The 15,855-nt window shown below is 45.7% G+C and overlaps 1 protein-coding gene across 5 annotated transcripts in view; it reads right to left on the bottom strand.

Moving 5' to 3' along the window:
- Nucleotides 1–15,855, bottom strand: part of ZNF395 (zinc finger protein 395) — a 49,636-nt gene that overhangs the window by 12,556 nt on the left and 21,225 nt on the right. For 3 of the 5 annotated variants that reach the window (XM_081077617.1, XM_081077620.1, XM_081077618.1), the window contains exon 2: nucleotides 587–833. In XM_081077617.1, the coding sequence (XP_080933743.1) occupies nucleotides 587–820 (234 nt within the window). In that variant the 5' untranslated portion in view covers nucleotides 821–833. Of the gene's footprint in view, nucleotides 1–586; nucleotides 834–2,837; nucleotides 2,895–9,774; nucleotides 9,850–15,855 lie in introns of those variants that run through there. The other 2 variants (XM_081077619.1, XM_081077621.1) reach the window with 2 other exon arrangements.

Raw genomic sequence — 15,855 nt, forward strand, 5'->3', positions numbered from 1 at the left:
CCTGGACAACAGAAGCCTCAGCAGAGAGACAGAAGATATCGAGTCTCTACTTATGGGCCTTTGAGACGGCGATGAAAGGGAAGCCCACGTACCTGGATCTAGTGATAATATCAGATACAGGTGATAGCTGGGCCCTGTCACAAGGGGAAAAAACACTGGGGGGAAAATTCAAGTGGTATTCTGACTAGACAAACACCTCCCGCTCTTAAAAACATGTCAAGGTAATTCAGAGACACAGTCTTCTCTTTCGTAAACCTGAGACTCTTCCCTTTGTTTTGTAAAGTTGCAAACTGAGGGGCAGTAAGAGGAAGTCTGGCCATGCTTGGAACTTAAGTTTTGAGTAGGTGTAAGCCCAGAATGTCAGATGTCAGGTCTTGCCAGCTTTTCCTCCAAGCAGTGCTGCTGTGGAGGAGCCCTGGGTCTGCTGCTGATGGCGCATTGTCTAGGGAAGCCTGCTGTCCGCGGGCCCACGGGGCTACAAGGAAAAGGTCTGCGCACACACCTGTGCCCAGAGAGGTGCCAGCCTGTCACTCAGGGCACCACTGGCCTGCCAGCCCCAAACCTGGGAAGATCAGGATCAACCTACCTTCTGCCCAGGCTGAAAGGCCACCTGCTGGAAACCTAAGGTGCCGGGAGCCTTGAGGAGTTCCTTTGGCTGCTCCTGGCAGGAAGTGTCCTTAGAGGCAAGGAAGGGCTGGGGAGCCACCGCCTCCAGCAGCTCCGCCTGTGGCTCCGAAGGTGCGGCGGCCCCGGGGGGCCCCAACACCCGAGCTCCCAGGAGGGACCGCTTACCAAGGCGCCGGGACAATACGCTGGCCATGCTGCTGCCTTTCCTGCGGAGACAAAGGGGACACAGAGTCCTTTATCCATTTTCTGGAAGAATCAGGCAGCTTTTAGTACAGAACCCTACACGCAGCCAGGAGCCGTAAGCATCCATGAAAATGGATGAAACATTGTAAAGTAACTTTTACCATGCTTTCCTTTGTACAAAAGTAACACCAATTCCTCACGGGACACTTAGAAAATACTGAGAACCACAAAGGACAGCAGATCACTCAAAAAGCTGCCTCCCAGAGATACCCACGTTGCCTATATAGCATTCCATGCTTTCCCCTATACATGTATTTCCGTACTTTTATTTCTACAAAATGGGATCACAGTTTGGTACACTGAATTTTCACTTAATATCTTGTGTAGGTTTCACTACGTCATGAAATGTCATTCTAGAAAATCACTTTTAGAAGCCATACACTATTTTCTTAGGCGGATGCAATCATCGCTAATTTAACAAACCCTTGATTATTGTACATAGGGGCTGTATCCGGGATTGTGCTGTTTGACCTGCTCTGCCTGCAGGGAGCGTCCTCTGAGCTCAACCTCAGCACACACACACCCCCCCATGACCGCTTCCTTAGGTCCTTAGGTCGGATTCCTATATATGACACAGTCACGTGCTGCCTAACACAGGGATACGTTCTGAGAAATGCGTTATTAGGCGATTTCGTTGTTATGCGAACATCATGGAGTACACTTACATAAACCTAGATGGTATCACCTACTACACGCCTATATGGCATAGCCTGTTGCTCCCTGTCTACAAGCCTGTACAGCATGTTACTCTACAAAACAACACGAGATTAAATCAAGCACAAGAGAAAATGATGCGATTCAGAGATACGGTAAACATGAGACGTAGAGGTTGCTGCCAGTGTAACCCAGCGTACTGTTTTACAGCAAACTTTTCTTATAAGGAGAAAGAGTGCACTCGAAAATAAGGATAAAAAGCATAGTATAGTAAATACATAAACATAGGCATTTGTTATAATTACTGAGTATTACGTGCTGTACATAATGGTATGTGCTATACTTTCATACAACTGGCAGTGCGGCGGGTTTGTTTACAACAGGGTCACCACAAACACAGGAATGATGCATTGTGCTTTACGATGGCTACGACGCTAGCATGGCTGCCACAGGAATTTGTCAGCTCCATGATAATCTTACAGAACCATAGTCGTACACATGCGGTCCACCGTTATGTGACACATGGCAGCATTGGTAAGTCAGAGCATGAGGACATCTGTCAGATACTCGCAGATGCTCAAGCTTGGCTGGCTCCACAACTACAAAGAGCCACAGACACGAGCCATGCTGACTCTCCTCTCCTTGTTTTATACTTGAGGACATTAACTAACCCTGAAGGCTTCAGTGACTTGTCCCCAGCGATAGAGCTGGTGCCAGAGCCTAAACGAGATCTGGTCTCCTGACTACAGATCCAGGGGCCCTCATGGCCTCGAAGCTGCCTGCACACCTGCCGCCACAGCATGTGGTGCAGCTACTCATGCAATAGGGGTGATGCAAAAGGAGGACCAGCCCAGGTGCTCTGAGACGTCCCTGTACCCCCACCCCCATTAGTCCTACTCTGGAAAGCAGAGAATTGGGTAAGCCACCCTCCACATTTTATAGAGGGGGAAAGCTAGGGAGGAGATCCAAACTAGAAACTCTAGTCTAATGTTTCATGAGTCAAAGTCTTCCTGCCTGAGATGAGGGGTTCCAACCACCCTGGCACTCCATGAATACCAGGGCTGGGTCGGGCCGTCAGGGGTCCTCTGCCACTCCTTGACCTTCAGGCACCTACATTGTTCCCAAAATGAAGAACCCTTACCTTCCAGGTCCCTCAGTGAGCCACACTGGTCAACGAGCTGATTCTTGAGAAATCCCTCCCCTGACCCACAGCTTCCCCATGTGAGATTCAGTGAAAAACACAGATGTGCCCTCAGACCACTGGGTCAGGCCCCACTCTTGCCTCATCTATACACCCCAATGTTAATGCTCACCTCTCTAATACCTTGGGGGGAGCAAATGAGAAGGTTCCTGTAGAAGCTCTTCACACCCTGTGAAATGTGATAGGAGAAGGGTTTTTATAAGTCTTTTACTCAGAGCTTCCAGGGCTGGAATCAGATAGCATGGATTCCCTAAAAACCATGAATTCCCTAAAAAGCGGAGCAAAGGTAAGGAAAAGGTCAGAGTCACAGCGTCCTACAGAGCTCCTGTTTCAGGAGTCTGGTGACTTCACATTCCATAACACTTCTTGGAAAACTTGACTGTAATAGTAAAAAGGAAGGAAAATGTAAGGAGTAAATTCTTGACCACTACAAAAAAAAAAAAAAGAAAGAAAGAAAGAAAAAAGTGTATCTCCAAGCGAACTCGGTTTTAAAAACTCACTCGCCTACCTACCTGCATCCTTAAATCCTCAAGCCAGAAACAAGAACTTCCGACCCTTAGATTTAATTCCACTGAGCCCCTAAGAGCTAGAGGTGAAGCCGCAGTGCCACTCAGAGACATCAGATGGCAGCATCAATCCAGAGGAAGAAACAACCCATCTCTTGACCAGAGAATGCAGAGGCCACCCCCACTTTCCACAGCAGGAAGTTTGAGGTTTCCACCACTGAAAATGAAGAAAGTAGTATTTCCAAAATTCCTGAGCTTCCAGTCTCCAGACCAAGCCTGAACTATTTGGCTAACAGACTGACGATGTTTTTGTAAGCTTTTTCTTTTTTTTTTTTAATTTAAAAAATACTTTTTATTTGGTTTTGTGAACCCACACCTTCCAAAGCCTGCTGGATGTGCATAAAGTTGGTGAACCTGCCCACTTCCGGTTTGCTCCCATGTGTGTTTGCTCTCGTTCTCTGGTCTTTCTCCTTTAACTGGCCCAAATTCCACACTGAAATACACTTTATTTTATTCATTTATAGTAAGTCCAAATGTTGATTTTTAAAAGCAGAAGAGAAAGAAGGAAGGGAAACTGCCCTTGTTAAATGCCTAACAGGCCCTAGCTTTCAACACTGCATCTAATTTAATCCTCAGAACAACTTGAGATGAACATATGGTCTTTTTTTTCTGATGAGGAAACTGAGCCACGGAGAACTTGGCTGCTGAGGCTACACAACTAGGAACCAGCAGCCCTGGGGGTTAAACTCACATCTATCTGATGTCAAAGGTCACGCTCCTGCCATTATTCCAGGAGGTATGGGATCTCTCAAAATAAGACACCGATTAAGTTACTTTTTATCTACATGGCATTTTTTTTTTCTACCTCAGTGAACCTTGATAGGAAAAACCAACTCCCATCCTGCAACTCTCTTCCGTTTCCTTGTGCGCTTTCTTTCCTTGAAAATCTCTTCTCCACTGGCATCTTAGCCTCTCACCTTCAAAACAGAGGTCAATGCTTTAGTCTGACCTTGTTCAACGTCCAAGTCACTGTTAATCATTCAGTGGTTTGGGAAGACCTTTATACACACACGGCCCTCAGAGAGGGTGCAGAGAGATAACATAATCAGTCTCAAAAGTTAAGGAAGATTTTAGCCAAGTTTATCCTTAGCACTGATAGCATGAGAGTGAAAAACTACAAATCTAGGCTAAATGTAAGGCTGGGCGGCATCACCAGGTGGGATTCAATGCTGCTCTCCGTGCTGTTTATCAGGACACCCAGGTATTACAGGGTTCTACAGACAGAAGGACATCAACAGTGTCCTTCAAGCACCCAGAAGTGGGTCAGAGCACTTCCAGAGGTCTGCCAAGCAGGTGGGTCAAGGGGCCAGGTTAACTCTGGACCTTAGCGGGACTTTCCAGGATCGCCTGCTACTTTACACCCCGGATCAAGGGTCCCACCCTCTCTCCTAGCACGCTTCTATCAAACTAACTGGAGCTGCCTTCAAACCTCTCTTCCCTGATCTCTACTTCTATTCACTCCCTTATCGAGTTTCTTTCTTGGGAGCTATCGACGGTCCACATAAACGTGCCACCTCCTAATTTGCCATTTGGTTCTGATACAGCAAAGAGAAATCAAGAAACACCCTTTTCAGGGCATAACAATAACAACGTTTCCACATGCAGCCAGATCTTGCTTTATGAATGTTACATTCTCAACTATGAAATTCCTTGACTGAAACATAAACTCCTGCTAAAAAGAGACTCGTCACCGATATACAGTTTTAAGGGGATCCGGGGCCCTCATACTTCTCACTCCTACCGTTGTCACCAACAGGAGAGGGTGGCTACCCTAGAATATCTATTTTGGTCAATGTCCAAAAGGGGTTAGCCCCTTCCCAGGCTCAGCAAACATATTTTGATGTGCTAATAGCCCTTAATGAGGACATCTGCCATCAGTTAAATAACTGGAACAGACAGAAGAGGAAAACAAACTCTCTCTGTGGTTCTGAGTTGCAAATTGCTATTTGACATGTGACTGTTGCCGGACAACCACATGTCTCCGCACACGTACATGTGTGCACACGCGCTCACACACAATGGTTGCTCTCTCCTACCACCCAGGGACACTGCAGCAAGCCATGACATCACCTAGTGGCACTTCTAGGACACAGGTCATAAGTCAAAATGATTCATTACGTGACTAATAGTTTTGGGTTTGGTTTTAAGTTAAGGAGAGTGAAATGTGGAGGAACATTCCCATTTGCTAAATCTTGGGTGCCTACAACCTGTCTAATGAACAATTTATAGATCAAGGTGAGGGACGGCAACCCTCTGCCAACAGTTTCAGGTTCTCTACTAAACCTCAGTTTTCTATTTTATGATCACTACGGGGTAACCACTGCACAGAACAACAGTTTGAGTTTTTAGTTCTTTGGCTAATAATTTGCATATCATCCTGCATCTTTTATCAGAAAGTTGCTCATTGTTTTACTTTTAAATCTGTAAAGTTTTAACTCAATTTTTTTTCAGTGTGATGTTGTAAGCTCATCCAAAGGTCAAAATGTAACAAATCACATCTCACGTTTACGACATAACCCAGTGGAGAATAGAATTCCCAATTATTGTTCAATTCTTAGCCAGGGACAACCTCTGTCGAGAGATGCCAAGTACATCTGCAGCCTCTTTATAATTACATGCAGATATGTTTAGGATCCTTCGTGTGCCAGGTCACTAATTGAACGTGGCAGATGCAAATTGGCAGATCCCGGCATCACCATGCAAATGCCGCCCGGTGGTTCTCCAGTCTTATGTTTTTGTTCTGGAGTGCCTTCTCCATAAAAAGTAAAAAATTTACTCACTTCACGGAGCATATATTGACCTTTTCTTCCCAAAGGAATCTGCCCAGCCTGACTTTGGACAGAAACTGCTCTGAGAGTCTGAGAGGAGCCAAGGGTCTGAGGTAAAAGGTCTAGCTCTCTCAAGTTATTTAAACAGGCCGTTATACCATTTTTCAAACGTGTGGGGTGCATTTTAGATTTTCACAACACAAGCTTAAGAGACACAGCACTGAGCATATTTAGCGACTGATTCAATGCCAACATTCCTAAATCAGCTGTTCAGAGAATGACCATTTGAATTTTCAGAGCACGCTAATTACCGTATTTTTCTGACGATTTTTAAAAACCGAATTACACTGCAACAATGGATAACAGTTGAGAGTACCCATAAAATTAAAGGTATAGACTATCAGGATTGACAGGGACCTTCAAGGTCCCCCATCTCCCATCCAGCGCTGGAATCCTGGTCACAGCATCGCCTGTAAGTGACCATCCAGCCTTCCCACTTACTGTAATACATATAATAAACTAATGGAAGGGAAAAAAATCAGAGTCCCAAATAGCAGTGCTATTTCCATATTCTACCAGATGGGCCATAGAAATAGGTCATCTGACCTGGTTACTCTGAATTTTCTCCAGCAAATAATAAATGACCCTAATCGACAAATACTTTTGTTGGCCCAAATGCACAACAGCCATTCAATCAAGTGAAAGAGAATGTTCTGCATCGGCCGGAGGAAGGCATTTTCACAGTTCTACCCAGGAATGAGCCCACTTCCCTTTCCTTCACAGCTCGCTCCGTTTGCTTTCAAAACCACCATTGCCAGTGCCCTTTGTTCCTCGCTGTCATATGTACATTATTCTGTATTACACAAGACAATTCTTAGCACAGTGCCTGGCACATAGTTAGGGCTTAGTAAACTGTAACTATTTCTACTAGAGCCAATAGGACCACATCTCGCTTAGATTCGCAGATCCCTTTGAGGGCAGAAGCCATAAACCCCCATCAGGTTTATGATTTTAAGTAGATGAGAGTCCCATGGGTGGGAGAGCCCCAAATTAAAAAATAATGTGTTCTAAGACATCATACCTGCTGCTTGTACAAAATGAAGACAGGCATCAAAAGCAAGGGTAGAGTTTCAGTGTTCAAACTCGGTTCTAAGACAGTAGTGTTGTCATGAAAACAGGTAGAACATACTATATTAGGATGCAGGCATAAGTAAACCCACACTTAAAATGTGCCATGGGAGGCAGTGAGGTTGTCCGGCATTGTTGGGGGGAGGGAGAGTACGTGTGGGTGCATGCAGTGGTTAAACCTGATTTACACTGTGCTAAAACTATGTGCGAGTTGCAGGAGGCGGGGAGATGGATGACTGCTGACACAGCATTTTACCCAGAGCCTGCGGGAAGGAGGGAACCAGAAGTTGAGTACCTCCAGGAGAACAAGCCTCAAGGAATTCACAGTTCTCTCTGTTTTCAGAGTAAGCATATAAGAGACCTGCATATTAACTCAAACCACCAATGAATGAATGCTTGAACGGCACTTGGGTTTACACCCACTTTCATACACACATTTGGGGGCTTCCTTTTTTGTTTCCCTGACCTCCCAGCAACTCCAGAAAATACGGAGGAACAATATAGTCCCCATTTCACAGCTCAGGAAACTGAGGTTCCTGAAGAAGGTCACTTATTTGCCCAAGCTTGCAAGCAGTGACATTTGTGGCTTTCCTGGCTGCTCCCTGGTACAGTTCTCTCTTCCCCACAAGTGGAGAACCAGCAGCAGGATGAGGCCTTAGGACCAGGGCTCAGGACAGGGGTGTAGGATGGAAGGCTTGGGGGTTCACGGCCCTGATGCCTTTACATTGCCTTCTCTGATCTTCACAATGTGTGAGGAAAAAAGTGTGTATTTCACTGGACTGAAGAGATTTAGAGGCACTTATAGGAAAGAAAAGCAAAAGACAGTAATGAAAGAACCATCCCAAAAAGGTAAAACACGGAGGTGAGAATTTAAAAAGCCTAACATTACCTAACCCATGAGCACAAGGCCCTGAGTAGTGCACAGGCTAGAAAGTGAAGCCTTTATGGCAATGATACCCAAGGTGCCAATCGTAAGATGCAAGGAAAAGGGTTCCTTATGGTCTCACTCCTTTAAGAAGGCAGAGAAATGCAGACTCGATTTTTTCATGTTTTCATTTAAGTGGTTAAAAATAGAAAACCTACTTGGAACTCAACAGTCATTTGAATGAATAATGACATTCCCTGATGGCACTAAATAAATAGGCAACAGGGCATGTAAGGAGGGTCAGAACCACCTGGTGACTTGCCTGGCTAGAATCAGTAGGTAACAGAAAAGCAGCAGCCCTCTCCCGGGGTGGATAATCAGAGTACACAGGGCAGCAGGTGCCCAAGAAAGATGTCACCTGGTCTGGGAGGCAGGCCAGGAGGATGAGATCCAAAATTAAAGGCGAGAAAGCATGCGCATGCAGACAAGATCTGTCCTCTAGAGACAGCTAGCCAGGAAAGATAAACAGGGAAGGGAAGGGAGCGAGGGGCTCAGATGCCCCATCAGGAATCCAAGCCTTACCCGGGACCCACTGTCCAAAGTGTAAGCTGATGGGAAATACGCCATCATCTTGGATAGAAGGCACAAGATAAGTAACAGGTGCTGTTAGGATGACAGAACATTCTAGTGGCTGATAACATTTGAAAACCTGACATAAGAGCTGGATACCAACCAGAATTTGTTCCAAGACCAGGAGGGCTGACTGGCCAATGGGAACAGATCTTTCTGGCCAGAAGGGAGGTAACTAGGCTTCTGCAGATCAACGTATAACCCAACTTTCCCCTTTATTCTCGTTCCCCAATTGACCACTCCTCTTTTCTGTTTCAGGATGAGAGGCAGCTCCTCAGCCTATCTGTTAACTTCTCCTGAGAGGCTCTACTCTGCTTTCCTACTAGGGGAGCACTCCCTCCTACACCAATGGGAATGCTTCCCAGGAGTGCTGTGGCTGAGGGAAAGAAAGCCTGGATGCCACTGAAGTACTAAACCTAGCTCAGCAAAATGGACACCCAGCCTGTGCAGGAGAAGCTAAGCCGAGGCCCACCGCAAAGGGGATTCTGCAGGGAAAGAGCAGCCACCAGGTGAGAGCGTCAAGTTCCCACCTCTCCTGGGAAAAGTGAGAACCGTGCCTAGTATCTGGAAGGATCTCAACAGACGTGTTTCCTTCCCCTGCTGCCCAATTTTAGACAAGGGCTAGAGCGCTAAATAACACAACAGGTCACTCCGAATGCCCAGTAGCCACTGTCGAGCTGGCATCTGGGAACTGAGGTGGTCAAAGGACATTTAACCAGCAATACAACTACCGACCAGGAAGGAAATCAAGAAGTCGACCACGGGTGAGCCACTAGTTCCCTGAAATCACAACAAAACTGATTGCCACCAGAGAGGGGGACTGAGAGATCCAACGCATCCCACTTGGAGGCCGGGCCACAGTGAACCAAACCCCGGCTTCAGGGCTGAGAGCTCGACACCAAGCACAAAGCCAGGACACGGCCGCTGCAGCCTCCCACGTGACCTGGCCCCTCACTTCCCTCTCAGCAGAGCCTCCCAATCCTGCTCTCCTCCCCTGAACCCACATCTCAGTCTTGGTGCCCGGCCCAGGGTGGTTCAAGGGCTGCAGCCAAACCGCCTTGACGTGGAGCCAGGCCAGCCTCTATGAGCTACCTCCAGTGCAGACGCTTTGGTCCTTGGTCCCAGCTGTCCTGTATGTGAATCCGGCTCACGCCAGTGGAGACCCACACAGGAAACAATTCCACACCGATTCACCAGAAACCCAGGGAAAGGGGCATCACAGAACACAAACACCCACGTTCTTAGAAATCGGCTGATATTTAACACATGTGTCTGGTTCTTGCCAATGAACTGAAGAGAATAATTACGAAGCCTAAGCTTCGGGCCCTGCCTTTAAAGAACTGGAGGCCTAACTGAGCTCCCACCTGGATCCCACATTCAGCACTTATTTATAAAAGCACTGCATATGCTCCAGAGCTACACTCATATTTTTGTGCTGTATAATTATGTGAATGAATCAGAATTCGCTTCTTTCAGGAAAATGCAAAAAACAGCCAGCAATCTGACATGGAAGCCTGATTTAAAAAAAAGATGGTTTTCAGGATTAAGCTCATGAAGTCAGATCAGTGTGCATCGCTAAAATTTTAAGTGTTTGACGTAAGTAAAGTTGAAGTAAAATGTGTCACGAATCGAAAAAATTATAATAAAAACATACAAAAAATCTGCTGAGTGACTGGACGGTGACGGAGACAGACACATTTCCCCCAGAAAACACAGTCAGCCCAAGTAAAAAAGACTATAGACACCATAAGGGGAAGATCTTTTAAATACACAGTGAAAAATGAGCCTAGTGGGAGAGGGAGCCTTGCCCAAGGCATGACCCACAAAGAAAGCGCCTTTCTCGAGAGCAGGCCATTTAAGGAAGCTTCATGCCCCAATAATTGTGGGACTGGGGATGAGTTCGAAGATGGAACAGGGGTGGAGAAACAGGCTCAGACCGAGCGGTCACCCCGGTCTGAGCTCAAGATATTGGGGTGTCCACTCTTGGCTGTTTCTCCTCAAATGGACAGGGTGGCAGCTCTGATCAGAGAACTCACTGGTGAGGATGTCCGTTCTCAGCCAAAGTGACAAAATAACTGCGGATCAATCGCAGAGACCAGATGGCCCACTGCCTGAGTTTTGAGAGACGTGAAGGATGAAACGGGCACTCCATAGGCAAAGACGCACAGGCCACAGTTACACAGAGCTGGCGAGTCCCTGCCCACGCGAGGACAGTCGAGGAGGCTGGCACCACAGGGATTCTCACCTGCAGCAGGCCGGCAGGTAGCCTGTACTTATTTCAGGGCCACGTACATTGTAGTCAACAGACTAGAGTCTTCTGAGAGAAAAGGCAGTGGGAGGTTCACAGGCCACAAAGGCGATCAGACTACTTCATTACAACTGTGACAGAGAAAATGGGCAAGAGGAAAACCGGAAACCTGTGCAATCTGCAGCCTTTCAAAGACTGATGTTCCTTCAGGAATGTTCTAACATCTGATAATCATTTATCAGAGACCTCAGTGCCAGAAGCATTTCATAGACTGTATCCCATTTCATCCCTCAGAGTAACATCATCATCATCATCACTTTCTTCTCCCTTGTACAGACAAGGAAACTGAGACTCAGGGAGGCGAGTAATGTTCCCCAGACCACAGAGCTAGAAAGTGACAGAACTAAGATGTGACTTCAAACACTGCTGATTCCCAAATATATACCCTTTCTTCTATATTCTACAGGAAAATTATGCATCAAGAAAGAGGAGTAAGAGGCTAGACTAATGACCTCTTAAAGACTCCTTTTTAGTAAAAACTTGAGTCACCAAGAGGTTACTGTGGTGTTGGTGGTTTGGGCATGGAAGGGAAATGAAACGGACATCACAACAGCCAAGTATCAAGCAGGGGGCTCCCCCACGATCAAGGCTACAATTATTCTTATTTCACACTTTTACAAATATCCCCAGAAACAGTCAGGGTTACAAACAACCTCTGAATTCCCAATTATGTGATTTTGGGCAAACTGCCTCACCTCTCTGTGCCTCAGTTTCCTCACCTCTCAAATGAGGAAAACATCGGCTCCTACTCCACAGGATAATCTGAGGATTTGATGAGGTGATACTATTTTTTTTAATAGTGCCTTCGTTTCTTAAGAGTCGCCAAATTCTGTTTCCTAGAGATTCTGATTCCTCTGAGAGAGGAGCCTAGGAAGAAATGAAAAAAAATGTACCTCGAGTACTAAGCACTGTGAGTGGCACAGAGTGCTCAGTAAATGTTAGCCTTAAAAAAAGACACCAAACTGGGTAGTGCTGAGTCAAACTTAGGGAACGACTACAGGGAAGCAGCCAGTAAATTTTAACATTGACAAGGACAGGGCAATACATTTAAGGGGGGAAAAAATCAAAATCATGTAAGAGCTCTGTGGCTAACAGCCAGGACCTAGTAAAGACCTCTGCATCACTGTAGATCAGACTGTCATCCTACTGTGGCCACAAAGGCCAAAACAAACACACACAAAATCCTTTTGTCCAGCACCACTGCAAAAGTACTAAAAACAAAAAGAAACACACTGCCACCTACTCCCTATAAAATCAGAGGATGGGAACACTGGGAACACTGGTTGCTGCCCAACGAAAACGATAACTTGTAAACACAGAAGACAGTTACTCAGTCTCCTGAAAGGGCTGTGTGAGGGGGAGGGCAGGCCCAAGCGGCCAGAAAGATCAAGGCCAGGAGGGCCTGGAGAGAATCTAGCAAATGGGAGAGATAAGGTAAGGCCCCAGCTTCGTCAGCAAACCCTGCAATAACAGAAGAGAGAGCGCCTGTTAACATTCATGGGAGACCCGAGGGGGGGGGGGACACCTCAGTACCCCAAAAGAAGGCAATATAAATGCATTACTGGGTTTGGGCATTTGCTTGAATGCAACAGTGGGGTTTCCCTGGGTTCAGAACCAGAACTGTTTTCATGAACATCTGCTCAAGGGATCTGAAGGCGAATGCATGTGAAATAATTAAGGCTGCAAATGGGGTCTGCCTCTCACCAGCTGGGTGACCAGTGACACCAGCGCGGACCCTTCAAGAGAGACGAGCCAAGCCCTCCCTTATCACACTGGCTCTGAAAGGCATGAGTCTGGCTTGATACAATGGTGAATTTTCTTGGTTTCTAAGAGTTTTCAGAGATCTAGAGATGATGTCAAGAACTGTAAATAGAGACACACGTGATCCTTCTCCACATAAAATGAAACTGTTAATAAAAGTACGTGACAGTGTTCTAGATGGTTTGTTTTTTTTTTAAGAACACTAAAGTGCTTTCGAACACCTCACCCTGGGCTTAAGCATTTAAGGGTTATGGACTCTGTATTCTAAAGATGGGACGGAGAAGAATCACAGGTGTGTAATTGGTCTCCAGTAAGGGAACGAACTGAGTTTAGAGCTTGTCATCCAGGGGCAGCCGGTTAGCACAGTGGGTTAGAGCGTGGTGCACTGAAGGTTGCCGGTTCAATCCCCGCATGGGCCTCTATGAGCTGCGCCCTCCACAACTAGATTGGAACAACTACTTGACTTGGAGCAGATGGGTCCTGGAAAAACACACTTAAAATAAATAAAATTAAAAAAAAAAAAAAAAAAGGAATCTGCCATCCAGTCCACAACGTGCTGCTTGTCAATGCTATAACTCTTCTCCACACACCATGGCAATCAGCATGCAGGCCGACGTCCTCACAGGGACCAGACAGAATGAATAGGGCTCAGAGGAACCCTTCCCAACACCAACCCTTCTATGTAACCAGTGCTGACTCGCAGGGGGCACACAGCGAGCACACCCCACATCCCACCCCAGGCTAAGAAAACAATCACTTCATATCTGAGCAGGCTTCAAGTATGCCCTGGTCTACATGAAGTCCAAGCTAGGAACTGACCTTGTCATGTATCTTCATTAGGATTTCAAAGTAAAGTACTGTGCCCTATTACCCAGCAACTCCCCTTTCTCAGTATCTACCCTAGAGAAATATTCACCTGTGTTATAAAGAGGCAAGTGCAGCCAAGTTTATTATAACAACATTTGTCATAGTACAGGATTTGGAAATAAACGTCCACCAATTAGGGGGAAGGCTAAACAGCTTAGCCTTCTGGTTCTAGGAAAGGCCATTCAGGAGTTAAACAAAATCAAGAAGACCTATACGTACGGATAGCTAACAATCACCAAGATATACCATTGATGGGGTGGGGGTAGTAAGGACAACAATACTTGCAATGCAATACACTTCGCTTTTTTAAAGTTCTATAAGTATAAATGCAAGTATGTGAAGCATTTGAAGAATACCAACAAACTTGTAACAGTGGCTGACCTCTGGGGAAGGACTGGATTAGGAGTGGTTGTCAGGGAAGATTTTATTTGCTCTAAAAGGTTTGCATTTTTTCCCCCTGCACAGAATATGTTCATGTACTACTTATGTAATGAAAATTTGATTTAACCATTTAATTTTTTAAAGGAAGGCAGGCAGGCAGGCAGGCAGAGGGGGGGGCGGAAGTAATAAGAAGGGGAAAAAAAGGAAAGGAAAGAAAAGGAAAGGAAAGGAAAAGAAAGGAAAGAAGAAAGAAACTGACTCTGTTCAGTACATTTCAGTAATGTGTCTGGGGGCAATTTCTACCCAAATCTGACACATGCTTCCCAGGAGGCTGAGAGCTCAGCAGTGCAAAGCACTGGGCTTTGCAACACGGATCTTGTTTCAACAGTACAAGCCCAACTCTGTAACTCTGTGGATTGTTAAATTTATATGCTAGTTCAAGGGAGAGGCAGGAAAAAAGAGAAAGTATGTCAGGGGGCTTCTGGGTAATCCAAAGGGATGTCCCAGAGCCATTTCAGTTCTTCTAGCTGAGGATTCCAGCTCTCCAACACACACACACACACACACACACACACAGACACACACACGCGCGTGTGCCAATAATGGCAGCCCTTGCCCAATCACACTCATTCCACACCAGGCCTAGCTGTCTGTGCCTCAGGCTCTCCCTTCTGGAGATCGGGATTCCCAACACTAACCAGGGTCCCGTGGACTACTGAGAAGGAAGAATCTGAATGCCCCATGAGACAGGCTCCGAAATATCACTGACTCCGTGGGACCACCTAACCATATAAGATGCTGATTTTTAAACACACACCCCCTCCACCTCTTCAAAGCGCTGTGGATAAAGTCCTCAGAAATACAAAACTCTAATCTTAAGAACCTACCTAGTAGGCAAAACTAGCCTAGGATGTTAGAAACCAGAACTCTGGTCCTTCTGGTTAGGGGGAGCATAATCTGGAAACGGTCACGAGGAACATTTCTGGGGTGATGGAAATGTTCTGTCCCAAATGCATTTGTCAAAACTGATTAACCAGCGCACTTAAGATCTGAGCATTCCACTGTATGCAAATTATACTCAATTTAAAAAAAGAACTACTCAAACACAGTTTCTCTGCTGGCTGCAGCAGAACTTTGAGCTTTCCTATCAGACATCTGAAATCTCTGTTGTGCTATGTAAAGAGCACAGAGTACCATGGCGACAGTCACCATAAAAATAGATAACAAGATTAAAATGGATAGAGGACACATGAATTTAAGGACGGCACACCAAGAGCAATTCATTTCTAGCAGCAGCAGAAAAAGAGAAAGAGGAGAGAGAGGGAGTTTTTCACTCCCCCTGCACTCTGAAAAACAGCCGCTGAATGTGGCTGTTTTTACTAAAAGTGTTTTATGACTTCTCAATACTCCAAGGACAAAAAAGGCTGAAAAGTGTTACTTCTTATTGTATTTTGCTTTAAAAGAAAATAAAAATAAAAAGCACAAGGTAGCCTAAGTTTTTCCCATACCCACTCTATGTGGCTCAGGGAACCGATTCGCAATTCAACAAGCAGAGCTGATGAGCCATATACACACTGTGTGGGTCCCATGTTTACTGGGCCCTTTTACTGGGCGCTAAAAGAGAACTGGGCCCTTTATCACTGGTGCACAAAGATTTCCAACTCTAGTTCTAAATAACTGTATTTAGAACTACAAAGTTCTGTCTATATTTTTGACATACTTCTAAAACTGTCATTCCCTAGGTCATAAACCCCAAAACTGCTTTACTCTATGTGAAGAGCGAGCACTTTCTTGCCTAACGCTTATTTTTCAAATGCCAAAATGTGAGCCTGAATCACATAGAGACAGAAATCATG

The sequence above is a fragment of the Rhinolophus hipposideros genome, assembly GCF_964194185.1.
Source record: "Rhinolophus hipposideros genome assembly, chromosome: 16".
In the NCBI taxonomy this organism is placed as follows: domain Eukaryota; kingdom Metazoa; phylum Chordata; class Mammalia; order Chiroptera; family Rhinolophidae; genus Rhinolophus; species Rhinolophus hipposideros.